General features: G+C 42.9%; 2 protein-coding genes across 4 annotated transcripts in view; one reads left to right on the top strand and one right to left on the bottom strand.

Moving 5' to 3' along the window:
• APOO (apolipoprotein O) overlaps window positions 1-19,947 on the bottom strand; it is a 127,948-nt gene that overhangs the window by 62,495 nt on the left and 45,506 nt on the right. The window lies entirely within an intron of this gene.
• C12HXorf58 (chromosome 12 CXorf58 homolog) overlaps window positions 5,798-19,947 on the top strand; it is a 46,355-nt gene continuing 32,205 nt past the window's right edge. Inside the window, exon 1 of the mRNA XM_031936654.1 lies at window positions 5,798-6,004. Coding sequence (XP_031792514.1) covers window positions 5,798-6,004 — 207 coding nt within the window. The remainder of the gene's footprint in view (window positions 6,005-19,947) is intronic.

The following is a 19,947-nucleotide window of genomic DNA, read 5'->3' as shown; positions in this document are numbered from 1 at the left end:
AGTGAGCCGAGATCATGCCACTGCACTCCAGCCTGGGTGACAGAGTGAGACTTCATCTCAAAAAAAAAAAAAGGGTATCACTAGTAATAGACTACTGGATTTATAGGTTGTTTTATTAGAATATTTGGTACTATACCGAGGAAGGCTCTACTAAGGTTGCCAGAGTTGCTTTCTGGAGGAGGGGGGGATATGCATTTTTTTTTTTGGTTTTGTTTTTCATTCAAGTAGGATCATATTCTTCATACTGTCTGGTGCTTGCTTTTTTAACTGATGAGCTATCTTCCTTTTTCTTTCTATTGCATAATCATGTTAAAGCTGCAAAGTTTAACACTATAAAAGCAGCAACATTTATTTAACCAGCATCCTATCAATAGATATTATACAGTTTACTTCCTTTGCTGTTACAAACAATGGTGCAATCAAATTGTATATATATTGTAGAATAGATTCTAAGAGGTAAAATTGCTGGATGAAAGGTAAGGGAACTTTTAATTCAGAGCTTTTTGAGGGGGGACAGTCTCACTCTGCCGCCCAGGCTGGAGTGTAGTGGCGTGATCTCAGCTCACCATAACCTGTGCCTCCTGGGTTCAAGCAATTCTCCTGCCTCAGCCTCCCAAGTAGCTGTGACTACAGGTGAATGCCACCACGCCTGGCTATTTTTTTTGTATTTTAGTAGAGACAGCATTTCTCAATGTTGGCCAGACTGGTCTTGAACTCCTGGCCCTCCCTGCCTCGGCCTCCCAAAGTGCTGGGATTACAGGTGTGAGACACTGCACCTTGCAGATTTGGAGCTTTTTATTGTTGGAAGAGAACTGTCTCACATTTTCAAATAAGGAATCAAATTTAAAAACAAAACAAAACAAGCAGTATATTAATTTCAGAAAAAATAATAGTCATCCACATTTCAAAAAATCCAGAAATATTCATTTAGGGATAACAGAAAAAACAATTCCAGAACTCCATGCAATATTATTAGATCCAAATAAGAGATAAAGAAAGGGCCAGGTGTGGTGGCTCACACCTGTAATCCCAGCATTTTGGGAGGCTGAGGTGGGCAGATCACAAGGTCAGGAGAGCGAGATTATCGTGGCTAACATGGTGATATCCCGTCTCTACTAAAAATACAAAAAATTAGCCGGGTGTGGTGGCAGGTGCCTGTAATCCCAGCTACTCAGGAGGCTGAGGCAGGAGAATCACTTGAACCCGGGAGGCAGAGGTTGCAGTGAGCCAAGACTGTGCCACTGCACTCCAGCCTGGGTGAAAGAGCGAGACTCCGTCTCAAAAAAATAAAAATAAAAATAAAAAAAGAGAGAGATAAAGAAGGTTATCTATTCGATCTTTAATTAATAGATCTTTTGGCTTGATAATTAAATCCATCAGAGAAAAAAAAAAGCAAACTACTTACCGCTGCACAAATTGCGTGTTTCAGGAGTCGAAATATCATTTTGTTTGTATGAGATAACCAAGCCCTCTGTATTATTTGAGCTGAAATCTCTTTAAGCATTCTGAGAGAAAAAAAGAGGTTAATATTTATAAAGTAGTTTTCATTTTCCTAAAACCTTAGAGAACTATCAATTTATGCTTCCTCCTCCTGTACCTCCCCATCCCCCACTCTAAAACTGACCTAATGAGGAACATTTGGATGTGGTAATTGGAAGTGGTCATTTGCAGAACCTACTCAGAATGAGGATATGAAATACTTGAGGAGATTTCCCTTGAGATTAAAAAAAAAAAAGTCCTGGCTAAAACTTTATCATCAAAAGGCATATAAAATATAAATGTATCATTAAGAGGCATATATATTATAAATAAAAAGTGTGAGGAGACAAGCTCACTTCCCAAAAACATTCACGAGCTAAAATGAAATGTCCAACTAGTTCAAGTGCTATGAAAATGGAACGGGGAATAGTCAAAGTTACAGGAGGCCTAGTTCTCTTCTGGGGGTGGACGACTACGCCCTAGAAAAAGAAACTTCCTTCTCTGATCTTTGCTTGAACCAGGCTCATCCAGGTCAAGTCAGAATTATTCTACTTTTGGTCATATCCCAGCACTGGCAGGTTGTAGGGGTCTCCTCCTTTATACCTTCTCACTCCGTCATTACGCCTTACAGTGCTATGTACAAAGACAGGTACTCCTGCATAATGCTACCCATTGGCTGGCAAAATGCAGGCTACAAGATATAAAGAAGAAAAGGCTAGGCCATGTGCAGTGGCTCATGCCTGTAATCTCAGCACTCTGGGAGGCTGAGGTGGGAGGGATCACCTGAGGCCAGGAGATCAAGACCAGCCTGGCCAACATGGTGAAACCCCGTCTCTACTAAAAATATAAAAATTAGACATGCGTGGTGGTGCACGCCTGTAATCTCAGCTACTCGGGAGGCTGAGGCAGGAGAATCGCTTGAACCCGGCAGATGGAGGTTGCAGCGAGCCGAGATCGCACCACTGCACTCCAGCCTGGGCGACACAGCGAGACTCCATCTCAAAAAAAAGGAAAAAGCCTGAAGTATGGAGACAAACCTTTGAATCCTATCTGATGCCATTTATTAGCTGTTAACTTTCTTCAAGCCACTTACCTTCTCCTGGTTGCTACTACTTCATTTATAAAATATAAAAATTGTTTCACAAGGTTGTATCAGGATCAAGTAGATGTGTGTTAATATGCTTTGTAAATTAGAAAATGCAATTATAATTATTCAATTTGAAAGTAATTTTAAAACACAAAATCTCTGATTTACAAAACAAGAAGCATTTGAAATTATCTGGATAAGTACTGTTTGGAAACTGTACAGTTGTGGAAAATAACACAAGGCAAAATACGGGTACTTACGATAGTAATGATCTTGAATTTGGTGCATTTGCGAAATGTACTCTGCGAACTTTTCCTAAGGATCTTGTACCTGATTTCAGAACACCTTTACCTGGTACATTTGAGGAACGGTTCATTTTCCCTCCAATGAAGTAATCTGAAAGTACATAAATTAAGCCTTTGAGGTCATAATTTATACTACTACACTGTTTGGACAAGACTCAAGTGCCATATGATTGTTGTACTAATTCTGAATCCTTTAAAAAAGAAGGCATTGTGGATCTCTTAAAGTTGCTTACAGTTTACATTCTTTGTGTACTAAAAATATTATATGGTATATGGAAAAGACAAGTAAATCTATCCACAGTCTTATAACTGGTCTGTCTCTAGTCTTTTTCTCCTCTTATTCATCTTCCACACTACACCTGGAGTTAACTTTTCAACTCAATAATTCAACCTCATCACTCCCCAGCTGTCTACCAACAAGCACATTGAGGGCAGGAGGCATCTTGTTGACTATGGAGTCCTCAGTGCCTAGCACAGCGGAGAGTTTTTACGTTTGTCTAAAAACGTTTTGTCCCAGTTTTATCATCAAATAGCAGTGAGACTTTGAGCAAGTCACTTAACCTCTCAGTGGTTCAGTTCCCTCCTTGGTAAAGTGAGAGGGTATACACTAAATTTCTGATTCCACCTCCAACTTTCTATTCTTTAAAGCATCCAATCTGGATGCAGTAACACTCCAATTTGGATGCAGCTCTCAAATTCTTAGTCACTGCTTGGTCTTTGTTACTAAACCAGGGGCTCGTTATCATTTCTTTTGGTGCCATGGACCCCTAGGGACAGATCTCTTTAGAACGCATAACATGGCCAGGCGCAGTGGCTCACGCCTGTAATGCCAGCACTTTGGGAGGCCGAGACGGGCGGATCACGAGGTCAGGAGATCGAGACCACCCTGGCTAACACGGTGAAACCCCGTCTCTACTAAAAATACAAAAATTAGCTGGGTGCGGTGGCGCACACCTGTAGTCCCAGCTACTTGGGAAGCTGAGGCAGGAGAATGGCGTGAACCCGGGAGGCGGAGCTTGCAGTGAGTGGAGATCGTGCCACTGCACTCCAGCCTGGGCGACAGAGCGAGACTCCGCCTCAAAAAAAAAAAAAACCAAAAAAACACGCATAACATACATAGGATTACAAAGTGTTCCAATTATACTGAAATCATCAAAATACTTTTTAAAACAAAATTATAGTAAATGTGTCTTCTTAATGCATTACATGAGCTCTAATAACTACTGTATTTTTGAAGTAGTAATGAGCGTATTTCAAGATCTCTGACATGACTGCAATGTAACATGAAAATACCTGTGCTTTCCATTGATGACAAAGTCATCAATGCTAATACTACTGTGGCTTGTTGTCTACACTATAATTGAAAGAAACGAAGTTCAGTTAGAGGTTAGTGAAAATGAAGTTGTCATTTTTTCCCCCATACAAGTTCGCATACCCCATGAATTAAGACCTTCTGCCCTAATTTATCAATATGTTTCACACTTTTATGTATGTGTGATGTTACACTGCTGATGCAGTCTATTCAATATTTCTCCTTGGGGATGCCTTGGAATACACAATCCTCTTAAGAAAGAGAAAAGCAGCCCTTAACATCTGGGAGTTGGCTGGCAGTCACAGCTGGGCCTTGGTGTTATCACTGCTTCCTAACAACACCTGATCAGAGCAAAGCTCCTGCTTCCTTGAACTTACCCCAAAATCACCGAACCAAAGCCCAAATCCTATAATAAATCTAACTCTTTTACTGAAATATGCCACTGTGTTCCTACATGTGCGTTCTCCTTGGAGCAATGAGAAACCCAAATTTCTTCAACTACAGGTGTGCCCCTAGTGGTCTTTGGCTGGAGGGCAGTGGCACGTCACTGCACAAATTCCAAATTTTTCCAGATGCCCGCCCGGATAGGGCTTACGCTTTTTATAGGATTAGGGCAGAAATACAGAATGAAATAGGAAATACATTCTCATTATGAGACAGTGCAACAATTGTTTTGGCTAGAACACAGGTTTCAAAGGCAGACTAACGGGTTTGGATCCTAGCTTCCCACTTTCTGTGTGGTCTCGTACAAATTACTTCTATGTGCCTCAGTTTTTTCATCTATGTATTGGGAATAATAATCATGCCCACCTACTTCTGTCGTTGGAAAGATTAGATAAATGTGAATAAAGAACTTAGATCATGACTGCGCATATCAAACTGCTGTATCAGTGCTTGTTACTCTTGTTAATAAGATAATTATTGCCATTATCATTTACTTCTACAAGTATTAAGGGACAAACATTTGATTCCCAGAGAGGAGGCTTACCGCTTGTTCCTTAAAGGGAAAAAATAAGGTCAGAGCCTTTTCCGATTAAAGGACACAGCATATTAGTTTAAATTTAAAACCAGAGAAACCTCCAGTCCATGGTTAAAACCTTTCGTAAGATAAATCCAGGCCGCCAACCGGCGGCTTCCGGCTGCGAGGCTTTCGAAGCCGCTCGAGGCCCTCCAAGCGCCCCCTCCCGGCAGCCTCTGCTCACAGAAATCCCAGTCCACGCCGCTGGGCGCCAAGTCGCCGCGGCAAAGACAGTTTCCCAGCGCCGCGCGACACCAGGCACCTCCCTCCTCGCGCCTCCGCGTACCACCCACACAGAGCCAGCGCTTTCTTGCCGCCTAGCAACCGCCGGCGCAGGGGCGGAGCCTCTTGGAGGGCGGGGTTTGCGTTCATCCGCCGCCCGGGCGCGACGCGCTGCAGCTCAGCGACGCGGCTTCTAGAACGGGGTGATTGAACTAAGCCTTCGCCGCACCGAGTTTGCAGTACGGCCGTTACCCTCACCGCGGCCCGCTTGCGGTTGGAGAAATCAAGGCCCTACCGGGCCTCCGTAGTCACCTCTCTATAGTGGGCGTGGCCGAGGCCGGGGTGACCCTGCTGGAGCCGCCGCTGCTAGAGACATGTTCAAGGTGAGAGCGTGGAGCCCGGTCACAGCTGTCACCGCCCCCTCCCGGCTGCCCGAGCCGTCCCCGCGCTGTCTTGGGGCCTCTCCACAGGCCAGGCCCGAGGCTTTTCCCGCCACTGGGCCGGCTGCGTCCCGGCCCCGCGGTTCATTCACTGGTCTACTGGGGATGAGCGGCTGCCGGGCGGAGGCGAGAGACCCCCGGGTGGGTGGGGGCGGCCCTTTGGGTTGTGCTTTCGTGAATTAAACACTTCGAAAATGTAAAGTGCCTTCCCCCAAAGTACCCATCCCCTCGGCTGGTGCCGTCTTGGGATCGTGGGTAGGGGGAGGCCAGCTCAGGGCACTGCGGGGTTCGCGGCTTTAGTTGCCTGGCAGGGTCAGCTTTCAGAACCTGATGTGTGGATGGGGGAGGGTCATTTTAGGAGAGGCTGTGCAGGGTATGGGGGAGGCTGGGGTGGGATGGCTGGGTGACGACGAAAGCTGGAGCTTTGCTCCACTCCCCAGGGAACATTATTTAATACGGACCAGTGGACCCCCTTCCCTGCGTTTTGTGAACTCGTGTCCTTTGGAAAAAAATAGACTTTTACAATGGAGACTTACTTTCGAAAATCTGCACTGTAGTATAAAGCCATTATTCTACTTTTTAAAAAGTAAATTATATGTATTTTGTCATAAAAAATCACAGGCTACCAGAAATTAATCTACCAAATTGAATCTTCAAGAAGCATAGTACCCATAAAATAGTGCTAATGAAATCTCAGAATTGTAGTATTCATTTAAAAGTTTTGTTGAGCTCGGCAATGTGCTTTGGGTACGTTAATAAAGGCTGTAAAATCAGAACGTGCATTCTGCCTTCTAGTCCTAGCATTGCCACTTTCTAGCTGTGTGACCTTGGGCAAGTCACTTACCTTCTCTGTGCCTATCTTCTTTTTTGGTGAAATTGGTGTAATAACATCTACCTCATAGGGTTGTTAAAAGGAGTAAGTAAGTTGGTATGTGTAAAGCACTTGGAAAAGGCCTAGTATTTGCTCTTATTCTGTTTTCAGGCAGCTCACAGTTTAGTCAGGAAGACAGATCCTATCATCAACATTCATTTGATAAATTTGTGTGTTAAACACCTGTTATGTGCTAGGAGCTCAGCTCCATTTCAGGGTTACAGCAAGGAAAGATACGCTGTGGCCAGTTTAACTGTATGTGTACCAACACTGTAGTAAGGTAGTGAAAAGGAGAGCAGGATCCAATTGGCTTAACCAGGGGTTCCTAACCTGGGGCCCTCAGCTCCTCAAAGGACCTGCACATAAATTTCAGGGGGTCCCTGAACTCTGATGGGGAAAAAATATAACTATTTTCAGCAATCTCCAATTGAAATTGAGCACTTCCTTTAGTTATGGGTAATGTTTCAATTATCTATTGTTGGGTAGCAAATCACTGCAAACCAGTGCCTTAAAACAAGAATTGTTTCTCAAAATCTATGGGTTGGCTGGGAAGTTCTGCTGGTGGCTTGAGTGAAAGTTGGCCTCGCTCGTATGTCTGGGGGCTTGGTGCCCCTCCGTGTGCCTAGCTTGGACTTCCTCACTTGGTTACTGACTTCCAAGAGGGCAAGTCCCAAGGCACAAACACAGCATCATGTTTGCTGATGTCAAAACAAGTCACGCAGCCAAGTCCAGAGTTGATATGGTGGGGAACTACACAAGGTCATAGACATGAGTTGGTGCACTTCGCTGGGGCCATTCATTTTACAAGCTCCTACCTTAACAAACCGCAGTAATATTAGCAGTACCTGTTACCAGTGGAAGTCACAGTATCAGCACAAGTCACAGACATTTTCGTATCACATTACAGTTGTTGCAGATCTCAAAATATCATTTATGCTCATTACTACTTCAGAACTATGGTAGTTAATAAGACTCACTGCTAGATCTTTTTGTTTAGTGGGCTAGTAAAGAAGCACATACTGTTTATATCAGATATTTGAGTTTAAAAAATAAGATTAATTCAATATAGTTGGCACTTTTTTGTATGCAATTAGAGGCATCATTTTGAGAAGGGGTCTATAGGGCTCACCGACGGCCAAAGAGGTCCATGGCACAAAAAAAGGTAAAGAACCCCTGGGGACTTCAGAGATGACTTCACAGACGGGACACTTAAATTTAGTTTTGAGACAGGTAGGAGTTCTTCAGGTAAATGAGCGGGGGAACATCAGTGGTATTCCATTGGGGGAAGTGCTGGAAACTCAGTTTTGATGTGTCAAGGGAAAGATACAGTGAGCTGAGATGATTATTATTGTTATCATTTTTTTCAGACAGAGTCTGGCCCTATTGCCTGGAGTGCAGTGGCGCGATCTCGGCTCACTGCAACCTCCGCCTCCCGGGTTCAAGTGATTCTCCTATCTCAGCCTCCCCAGTAGCTAGGATTACAGGTGCCTGCCACCACACCCAGCTAATTTTTTTGCATTTTTAGTAAAGATGGTGTTTCACCATGTTGGCCAGGCTGGTCTCGAACTCCAAACTCCTGATCTCGTGATTTGCCTGCCTCGGCCTCCCAAAGTGTTGGGATTACAGGTGTGACCCACCGCGCCCGACTGAACTGAGATTATTTCAGGTGAACATGCACTTTGGGTAGCAAAGTAGAAAGATCACAACAAACCTTGGAGGACACCAAAATATAAGGAGTAGGCAAAGGAAAGGGGGAGGCCAGACTTGAGAAGTAGCAGTAGGAGCAGAAAAGAGTGATGTTTAGAAAATCGAGAGAGAAAAGTTTCAAGGAGAAATGGCTATATTAGGATACTTTCAGCTGGGAAAACCCAATTGCTTAAATAGTAAGGAAAATTCTCTCACAAAGTCCAGAGGAAGAATGGATTCCAGGCTCTGATTTGGTTGGTCAACAGTGTCATCAAGGACCCATCTCTTCTTGGCTTTCCACAGTCAGGTTGGTTTCCTTTAGGGTTGCAAAATGACTGTCAGTAGCATACACACTTTCTCATTCTCTAGAGCAAGAGGAGGAGAGAGAAAAAACTCCCACAATTGGTCCTTCAGTCTGATTGGACCAACTTGGGTCAGTTGTCTGACCCTATAACAGTTGTCAGAGGAATGACATGATCTTATTGGCTTAGACTAAACAGGATCAACCCAGGGTGGTATTACTTAATCACAGGGGAGAGGAATGCGTTCATGAACACAATGGAGTTCTTTTAGGAAGGAAGAGGGAGAATAGAGACTGGATATGCAACCAACAATGTCCATGACGGAGATATAAGCTAGATGAGATATGAATTAGTTAGATATCATGAGGTGTGTTCATTTGGGCACTTTGGAAAGCTTTTATGATCCTTAAACTTTAGGTTTATTGATTGAAGTGAAGGGTAGATTAACCTGGGTTGGTGACTGAGGGCTGAGTAAATGGCCACTATGGTGGTTGATAAGCTTGACTGTCAAGGGAAGGAGAGAGAACTTGGTAACTAGAAGGATATGTTCAGTCAAGATTCTAGGGAGAATACCTCAGCTTTGCAAGGAAGAGATATTCCCACCCGAGAGATGGAAGGAAAAGAAAGGTGCGAGGGATTGTAGACCAGTGGTTCTCTATAGAATGATACGACTATACAGAATGGTACATTTTGGAAACTTGTGGGATTGTTCTTTTTTTTTTTTTTGAGACAGAGTCTCGCTCTGTCGTCCAGGCTGGAGTGCAGTGGTGCGATCTTGGCTCACTGCAACCTCCACTTCCCGGGTTCACGCCATTCTGCCTCAGCCTCCCGAGTAGCTGGGACTATAGGCGTCCGCCACCATGCCCGGCTAATTATTTTTAGTAGAGACGGGGTTTCACTGTGTTAGCCAGGATGGTCTCGATCTCCTGACCTCGTGATCCACCTGCCTCGGCCTCCCAAAGTGCTGGGATTACAGGCGTGAGCCACTGTGCCCAGCCCTCTTTCTTTTTTTTTTAAACTTTACAAAAATTACAGCTGAAAATGGGGTTGTTCTTTATATCTTTAGTTGTGTTGAACATTTACATACTGAAATATAATTCACATAAATCTTCCTTTTGATTCACCTTTATGCTACCATCATACTATACTGATTTACTTTTTGGACTTATGCATGTAACTTAGTGATGAATTTTATTTCAGGATACCAAAAGAGTGTCGCAAAATATTTGTCATAAAATGGTGATGTTAGGTCTAGTAGTTGAGAACCAGTGCTTGTCAAACTTTAATGGGCATGTGACTCTTGTTAAAATGGATTCCAATTCAGTAGGTCTGGGATGCGGCCTCAGATTCTCCATTTTTTTTTTTTTTTTCCGAGATGGAGTCTCGCTCTATCACCCAGGCGGGAATGCAGTGTTGCAGTTTCTGCTCACTGCAACCTCTCCCTCCCGGTTCAAGCAATTCTCCTGCCTCAACCTCCTGAGTAGCTGGGATTAACAGGTACATGCCATCATGTCTGGCTAATTTTTTGTATTTTTAGTAGAGACGAGGTTTCACCATGCTGGCCAGGCTGGTCTCAAACTCCTGACCTCGTGATCTGCCTGCCTCGGCCTCCCACCGTGCTGGGATTACAGACGTGAGCCACCGCACCAGGCCAGATTCTCCATTTTTTGACTAGCTCTGGGTTCTGTAGTTTTCGTTGGTCCCCTTTGAATAGCAAGAATGGAGGCAAATCAGTAGATGAATGGTTCTTGTGTTTTCAAGATGGATGGTTTTATGAACGTGGTGGGATTTGGGACTGGCACTGACCAAGGAACAAAAAGATGGGCCAGACCCTTTGAGGGCTCTACTGAGAGCGCTCCTCCTGCATGTTCGTGCAGACTGGGGATGGAGTAAACGGTAGGATTGATCGGGATTTGGGAGTTAACAGCTTGGGTCAACTATAACTGGAGGGCAAAGCAGTTAATAGTATAGGTGTTGGTAGCAAAAGTACAATGGTGGTACAAGTACAATGTGTCTGACTAGTTATGTGCATATTAAGTACACACTGTACTTAAATACTGCGATGTTTTGATGTAGTTATTCATCTTCAGGTCACTAGGGGGCATTGGTGGATTAAAAAACACATTTGAAAAGCTGCCCAGTATTTGCATTTCATTGTAGGAAGCAGCTTATCCTTGTGCTGTTGCAGGAAGTTTGAATATTGGATACATATACCCAGATTCACGTTATTAGATTTCCTTCATTATACAGATTTTATCCTAGTCCAACTATGGGCTGGGCATCATGCTGGACTCTGGTGGGTACAAGTGAAAAGACCCAGTTCTTATCTAGGAGAGAGGTCCCAAATCTGGCCACACATCAGAATTATTCAAGGAGACAGTTTCCAAGCCCCTGCCCATGGTTCTGACTGACTTTTTAGGTGGAGTCCAGGAACCACTAGTTTTGAAAAAGCCCCCCAAGGTGATTATGAAACTTTCATTTCAGAAGCTTACAATGCAGTTACCAGCACAGATATTAAAGGTCCATTACGATGCAGTGGGTCTCAACCTTGACTGCATGTTAGAGCCACCTGGGGAGCTTTTAAAAGTCCCGATGCCCAGTCTAGAACCTATACCAATGACATCAAGAATCTCTAGGGGTAGGATTAGGCATCTAGTTTTTGGAGCAAGCAGCCAGCCTTGAGAACTACTGGCTTAGAGAAAGGGAAGAGCAACAGCAGGGGGCATCAGAAGGCTTTATAGAGAAGAACATGCCTATGCTGACCTTTGGAGCTAGGCAGACAAGGTTGAAAGGGCCTTCCAAACAGAGAAGAAAAGCGCATGCAAGGACCCAGAAGTGTGAGAGAGTTCAGAACAACGTTAAGACCTTGGGCGTCATTGTGTTCCTTGTGAGAGATACTAAAGTTTTCTGTAGCTGCTTCCTCATTTGTAAAACAAGGATGAAATGCTTACCAACCTCAAATTATTGCGTGGATTAAATTCATTCCTACCCAAAGCTTAGAACAATGCTTGACTCAAAGTAAGGGCTCAGGAAATGTGAGCTGTTACTTTTAGTTGGCACCTTGTAAGAGGCTCCTAAGATAGTGTTACGGTGGTGCACAGTCTTGGGGCTCTCTAAAAGTATTTTTTATTTTAAAACTTGGTAGTCAGTTGGATGTGGCAGATAAGGGAGAAGGATAAATTGAGGATTCTGCCCAGGCTTTTGACTTTTAACTGTGGGAACTATTCATTGAGGTGGGAAAGTGGAAGAAGGTTGAGTTTGGTTTGAGGGGGAGGTGATGGTTTGGTTTTGAGCGGGTTGGGCTTGTTGAAATACCTGGGCATTGGGAGGGGGAAATCAGTTGATGTAGAACCCAAGAGTATGGACTTTTCCTGCCACAGACGTGGACTGGAAATTGGGAAATCGTCAGCTGCTAACTGAAGCCTCCAGGGCAAGAAGGTGGCCTAGTGAAAACTGGTCTGTGTCACTTCCTTCCTCAAGGGCAAGTAATGTGACCTGTACTCAGAGCTCACCACACTGAGGAGCCTGAGTGAACACGTCCATGGCTATAAGGCGTTATTACCTCACACATTCTTTGTGGCTTAGTGTAATACTTACATTGCCTGTGTTCCTGAAATTAATTTTCTTACCATGTTACTAGTATGTTACTAGTACAAACCGAAGGAGAATTACAATGCTAAATGGAAAAGGGAAATCATCTGTAAATTGGAAAAGTAATGTAACTTTTATACTTGAGCATTATTTTAAAAGCCACATATTTGGAAAGATAATAAAGGTTTTTTTCCCTAACAGTTTAAGCATCTTCAGGGGAATTCTTGAGGAATTATAGTAACTACATTTTTACTCACACAAATACATTTTTTATGTACAGAGTTAATTGGTTGCTTCTTTTTCCTTTCTTACCTTTCAAAGAAGTTAGACAGTAGATCACAGAGACAAAGAAAAAACTGCTCTGTAGCCCTGGATGCAATCTTTTCAGCCTCAGGTTCTAGTTGTGCTTCTGGCTGAGCGCCCTTGTTGAGATTTCTTTCTTTTTTTTGCACCAGAGTCTTGCCCTGTCACCCAGGCTGCAGTGCAATGGCACAGTCTCGGCTCACTGCACCCTCTACCTTCTGGGTTCAAGCCGTTCTCCTGCCTCAGCCTCCCAAGTAGCTGGGACTACAGGCATGCACCACCACGCCTGGCTAGTTTTTGTATTTTTATTAGAGGTGGGGTTTCACCATGTTGGCCAGACTGGTCTCGAACTCCTGACCTTAAGTGATCTGCCCTCCTCGGCCTCCCAGAGTGCTGGGATTACAGGCATGAGCCACCACGCCCGGCCCCTTGAGATTTCTTAATCTCTCAGCGTCCTCTGATCATGATCCTGTGGGGATAGTGATATATCCCTCCATATCTCACAGGATTGTTGGGAGATTCAAATGAGATGATATATGAAAAGAACTGTGAACTACAAAGCACTTTATCAGTGTAAGGTGTTTTCTGTTCCTCTTGTATCACATTTGTCCACTGAAGTGATCTATGCTTGCAGGTTAGCACTCTGGACTTAACAACTCTAAAAAGTGAATTAACTTGGGTTATTTCACTTCTCATTTGGAAATGAATTCTGCTCAGGACACTGTAGCATTCTTCTATCTACTTCTAAAATGCAGATAGCCTCACAGTTGTAACTAACAGTGGAAGAGGAGAAAGAAGAAGTAAAACGATATATTAAAAGAATGGGGAGATTAGAGACGCAGTGGAGGAAAAAAGTAGATAATGTACCAGACATTTATGATGAATGAATTGATTACCCCATGAGGCGTGCTGATGTTTATAGACTTTTATGACATAAAGGTTTAATTCATAATCTACATGTATACGTGTTCTACACCCATGTCCTTTCTAGGCTAGACTGGGACTTCTTAGAGGCTAGGAAATGAACTTTCATGTTTGTTTGTATTGTACATTTAAAATTAGATATATAAATGCAAGTTATTAGGTGTATAATAAATCTCAATAGCAAAGATATCTGTTTCAAAAAGTGTAGACTTATTTTTAATATGACAAGAAAGTACTAAAAGATCTTTAAAATAAAGGAATTTTTAGAGTGTATCAGTTGATTTTCCCCACTAATGCTTAAGTGGAATTTTACAGTTTGTTCATACAGCATGAAACTTTATATATTTTCAGGGGCAAAAAAAATCCTAGTCTGAAGATATATTTTAGAATTTGGAAGTTATTTATTTTTCACTTTTGCTGAGTTTTTCCTAAGTTTTGCATGGCCTCATGCCAGTTTTGTTAGAAAATTTAATCAGTGCCAATTTCTTAATGTGGCAGGTTTTTAAACTTATTTTCGGTGTTCACTAAAACTTGGAGAAGCAGGAATGTAGGGCAAGGGTCGTAGAGTTTTCAGTATGCTGAAAGCCTATAACTTTGATTGTTGAGCTATATTTTCCTGATACAGCTTTATACATTATGGATAGTAGAGTTGAATTTTGAGTGAATATTGTTTTAAAGGCACTTTAAGTACAGTTACCCTTTGTCTTCCTGTTTCTGGCCGTTTGAAGCAATGCAGAGTGTTTTATTCAAAGCCCACACTGGCTCCCGCTTAAGAACTTCTTTGTTTGGTTCCATGAGGATGAGGAGCCCCCTCTGTGGGAGCTAGAGATAGATCCACAAGTGCATGTTCATTGCCTTAGTGTGGAGGAATTCCCAGTAGGTTTTTTTTTTTCAGATATGTCTATTCCTTCTTCTGAACAGTCTTTTAAAATAGGATATATGAAACTAACTAATAAAGGTTCTTTTTTCTCTTCCCCCATTCCACAAACTTCAGTCCTTGTGAACTAGCCTGTTTTTCTTTGTGCTTGCTGAAATGAGTCTCCTCTCCTATTAGAGGTGCTGATTCATGTGACATGGGTTAGACTGGTGAGTGAGTAAGTAAGCAAAAAGTGATTATGAGGGCTCCAAGAAGTTTCCTAAATTGTCTGTTGATGGTTTACCTCACTTGGCAGATAGAACTGAGCCTGTTTGTGGAGTCACACCATTTGGGAGTCCTGTTAAAGTTGCTGGGTATAGTCCAAACATTTACTTTCCTTGTTTGTGTTCCTTATTTTTGCAGATTTTCATTATGAGGTCAGTTGGTCATCAGCCAAATTGAGTCTTTTATGTGATTTTTTTTTTCCCCCAAAAAAGGCTTACAGTTTTCCTTAAAGAAGAAGCACGCACATGAGTAACTGAGATGAAGTCGAAGGCAGTTTTCATTAGTGAGTTCAGAGTTCTCTGTGCACATGGTGGTCTGTTAAGATATGAAACCTGGGTCTAGGCCTGACGTGGTGGCTCACACCTGTAATCCCAGCACTTTGGGAGGCTGAGGCAGGTGAATTCCTTGAGCCCAGGAGTTCGAGGCCAGCCTGGGCAACTTGGTGAAACCCTGTCTCTACAAACAATACAAAAATTAGCTGGGTGTGGTGGCGTCTGCCTGTAGTCCCAGCTACTCAAGAGGCTGAGATGGGAGGATCACTTGAGCCCAGGAGGTTGAGGCTGCAGTGAGCTGTGATCGTGCCACTGCATTCCAGCCTGAGTGACAGAACAAGACCCTATCCCCCCCCACAAAAAAAAGAGAGATGTGAAACCTGTGTCTAGATAGATTTTTGTTTTGAGAGAGAGCCATATGTCTAGATAGAAACCTGTGTCTAGATAGATTTTTTTTTTTTGTTTTTTGAGACAGAGCCATGTGTCTAGATAGATTTTTTTTTTTTTTTTGAGACAGTCATGCTCCGTCGTCCATGCTGGAGTGCAGTGGTGCAATCTTAGCTCACTGCAACCTCCACCTCCCAGGCTCATGCAATCCTACCTCAACCTCCTGGGTAGCCGGGACTATAGGCACGTGCCACCATGCCCAGATAATTTTTTGTATTTTTTGTAGAGAGGGGGTTTCACCTTCAGCCTGTTGCCCAGGCTGGTCTTGAACTCCTGGGCTCAAAGGATCTGCCCGCCTCGGCCTCCCAAAGTGCTGGGATTATAGATGTGAGCCAGCATACCCAGCCCAGATAGATTTTACTTTGACAGAATAGCTCTCCTATTAAATGATGTACATTTTATTAGTTGCTTGAAAACACACATGCATTAGAAAAGCTAAACTTGAAGTAAATGTTCCCCTACGAATTCTTCCTCCCTATATTCCCTTAATTCAGAAAAGATTGAGTGGATCCCAGGATGCCATTCTAATAGAGAAAAACGCATATATATGTAGGAGTCTTAGGTAGCAGTAAATTTCTGTCTGGATGAGGAAGTGCAAAATAAATTCTGAACCTGATAAATTACATATTATCTGTGTTCCAAGTCTTTGAAACCAGTATAGCCCAACTGGATGACTCAAAACCTGCCTAAATGAACAATTATCTCACTCTTTGGCCCGTTTATCACACAAGTTTATTATTTTTCTACATGAATTTTATAAAATCTAATCGCTATTTTTAAAGAGTAGAAAATGAAACAATTGCAGATGAGACATTTTGTTTGCTTTGCTGACCTAATTTTGTGGTGAATTCTACCCTCCAGAGATAAGATAAAACTCAGTTTTCTGTGAGAAAAAGATAATATTAGTCTTGAAAACAGTCTCATTTTTTTCTTTGCTTATCTCTTTAGATTGTAGTCTGTTTATAGTGGATGAGAAAGAACTAGAAAATGCCAATTACTGTAGTACAGAACTAAAGAATTAAAAATTTCTCATAAAATAGTTCTACGTTTGTCACAGCAGGAAGAGTTTTTTTTATGTTGTTTAAAGTCTGGACTTTACTGGACATGGTGGTTCACACCTGTAATCCCAGCGCTTTGGGAGGCCAAAGCAGGAGGATTGCTTGAGGCCAGGAGTTCGAGACCAGCCTGGGAAACCTAGTGAGACTGCATTTCTACCAAAAGAAAAAAGAAAAAGAAAAAAATAGCTAAGTGTGCTCCATTGCATCCATAGTCCTAGGTATTTGAGAGGCTGAAGCAGAAGGATTAGGTGAGCGCAGGAGTTCAAGGCCACGGTGAGCTGTGATTGTACCACTGCACTCCAGCCTGAGTGACAAAGGGAGATAAATTCTTGGCTTTATAACCTCCTTTGCTGTGACACAGATCAAAATGATTATGGCTTTTATTGTTATTGTTAAAGTATGAGTGCTCCCAAATTTTACATTCAAATGGATGTATCAAAACAGTTGTTTTGAGAGGATAGATTTAATTATACTGTCAATATATTTATTCCAAAAATTCTATCACTGATCAAATCATTTTTACTCTTCCTCATTTGGAATTATCTTCAAACTTTGTGGCAAGCTCTTTAGAATATTCTCAGGAGCAAGCCATTTTTGTTCTTTGCATTTGTTACAAAACAAATCAATGTTTTTTTGTAAAAACTTTAGGAAATACAGATAATATTAAGAATTACCTTTAATATCACCACCTATAGACAACCACTGTTAACATCTTTTTTGTTGTTGTTGTTGAGACGGAGTCTCACTCTGTTACCCAGGCTGGAGTGCAATGGCACGATCTTGGCGCACTGCAACCTTCGCCTCCCGGGTTCAACTGATTCTCCTGCCTCAGCCTCCCGAGTAGCTGGGATTACAGGCACGCGCCACCATGTCCAGCTAATTTTTGTGTTTTTAGTAGAGACAGGGTTTCACCGTGTTGGTCATGCTGGTCTCGAACTCCTGACCTCGTGGTCTGCCCACCTCAGCCTCCCAAAGTGCTGGGATTACAGGCGTGAGCCACCACACCCGGCCCTAACACCTTTTTAGACTCCATTCTGGACATACTCAAATATACCCTTGGTATGACATTTTCAAAAAGGTCAGTGGAATCATGCTACAAGTCCCTTCCCCCCCCCCTTTTTTTTAAACAAATGCCATTTTCTTTTTTTTCTTTTTTCTTTTTTTTTGTAGAATGAGATAATCTTATTATTGATCAAGTTTACATAAAGCTTGATTCTTTACCACCACCACCACCGCTACAGAAAGAAAAGCTTATGTTGGACACTATGTTTAATTGGGAGATGTAGAAAAGATTCAAGTAGAGATTGTTTTAATGATGACTAATACTGTAATTTTTTTTTTTTCTATTTTACTTTAAGTCCTGGGATACATGTGCAGAACGTGCAGGTTTGTTACATAGGTATACATGTGCCATGTTGGTTTGCTGCACCTATCAACCTGTCATCTAGGTTTTAAGCCCTGCATGCGTTAGGTAATTGTCCTAATGGTCTCCCTCCTCTTGCCCTCCACCCCCTGATAGGCCTCGGTGTGTGATGTTCCCTTCCATGTGTTATCATTGTTCAACTCCCACTTATGAGTGAGAACATGTGGTGTTTGGTTTTCTGTTCCTGTGTTAGTTTGCTGAGAATGATGGCTTCCAGCTTCATCCATGTCCCTGCAAAGAACTCACTCTCTTTTATGGCTGCATAGTATTCCATGGTGTATATGTGCCACATTTTCTTTATCCAGTCTGTCATTGATAGGCATTTGGGTTGCTTCCAAGTTTTTGCTATTGTAAATAGTGCTGCAATAAACATAAGTGTACAAATGCCATTTTGTAATCTTTGTGTGTGTGTGTGGAGATAGTGATTCTTTTTTTTGGGGGGGGCGGTGCGGGGCGGAGTCTCACTTCGTTGCCCAGACAGGAATGCAGTGACACGATCTCGGCTCACTGCAGCCTTTTGCTTCCTGGGTTAAAGCGATTCTCCTGCCTCAGCCTCCTAAGTAGCTGGGGCTACAGGAGCCCACCACCATGCCCGGCTGATTTTTGTATTTTTAGTAGAGACAGGGTTTCACTGTGTTGGCCAGGCTTGTCTCAAACTCCTGACCTCAGGTGATCTGCCTGCGTCGGCCTCCCAAAGTGCTGGGATTACAGGTCTGAGCCACTGCATCCGGCCCATTTTCTATTCTTTACCACTCTTATTTAAAATATATTGAGACTGGTTTTCTTTACTTTTTTTTTTTTTTTTCTTTAAGACGGAGTTTCACTCTTGTTGCCCAAGCTGGAGTACAGTGGCGTGATCTCGGCTCACTGCAACCTCTGCCTCCAGGGTTCAAGCAATTCTCCTGCCTCAGCTTCCCGAGTAGCTGGGATTACAGGCACACGCCACCATGCCTGGCTACTTTTTTCTATTTTGAGTAGAAACGGGGTTTCACCATGTTAGCCCGGCTGCTCTCAAACTCCTGACCTCAGGTGATCTACCCACCTTGGCTTCCCAAAGTGCTGGGATTACAGGTGTGAGCCACTGCGCCTGGCCGAAACTGATTGTCTTTTAGGCTTAAAATGTGATCTGAAGGCATTTAGAAATGGAAGCCATATGATTACATATTAAAAGTAAATTTTGGTTGAGTGTGGTGGCTCATGTCTGTAATCCCAGCACTTTGGGAAGCCAAGGTGGGTGGATCACCTGAGGTCAGGAGTTCAAGACTAGCCCGACCAACGTGGCAAAACCCTGTCTCTACTAAAAATACAAAAATTAGCCAGGCATGGTGACGTGTGCCTGTCATCTCAGCTACTTGGGAGGCTGAGGTAGGAAAATCACTTAAACCCGGGAGGCGGAGGTGGCAGTGAGACGAGATCACACCACTGCATTCCAGCCTGGGTGACAGGGAGAGACTCTGTCTCAAAAAATAATAATAATAATTAAAAAAAATAAATTTCACTTAGGAAATTTATATAAATAGTTGCAATAAATTCCAACTCCACATATGATTTATCAAGGTAACTGCTTTGAAAAGAAAACGTCTATTTTTTTTAAATGTTATAAGTAATACTGAAATACCTTTTCCTTGTAAAAAGTCAAAATAGTGCAGTTGATCAGGTTGCTATTGTCCGCCCCCTGCCAGCCCCCTTCCCAGAGAAAGCCTCTGTTCTGTTTGGTGTGTGACCCTCCAGATTAGAAAGGATTGCTGACTGGGCGTGGTGGCTCATGCCTATAATCCCAGCACTTTGGAAGGCTGAGGCGGGCAGATCACCAGAGATCAGGAGTTCGAGACCAGCCTGGCCAACATGGAGAAACCCTGTCTCTACTGAAAATACCAAAAAAAATTAGCTGGGCGTGGTGGCGGGCACCTATTATTCCTGCTACTCAGGAGGCTGGAGAATCACTTGAACCCAGGAGGCGGAGGTTGCAGTGAGCCGAGATTGCGGCACTGCACTCCAGCCTGGGTGGCAAGAGTGAAACTCTGTCTCAAAAAATAACAAATATAAAAATAAAATAAGAGATTCCT

The sequence above is a fragment of the Piliocolobus tephrosceles genome, chromosome 12 (genome assembly GCF_002776525.5).
Source record: "Piliocolobus tephrosceles isolate RC106 chromosome 12, ASM277652v3, whole genome shotgun sequence".
NCBI classification, from domain to species: domain Eukaryota; kingdom Metazoa; phylum Chordata; class Mammalia; order Primates; family Cercopithecidae; genus Piliocolobus; species Piliocolobus tephrosceles.
Note: the sequence above shows the minus strand (reverse complement) of the source record. Positions and strands in the feature narration are given on the sequence as shown.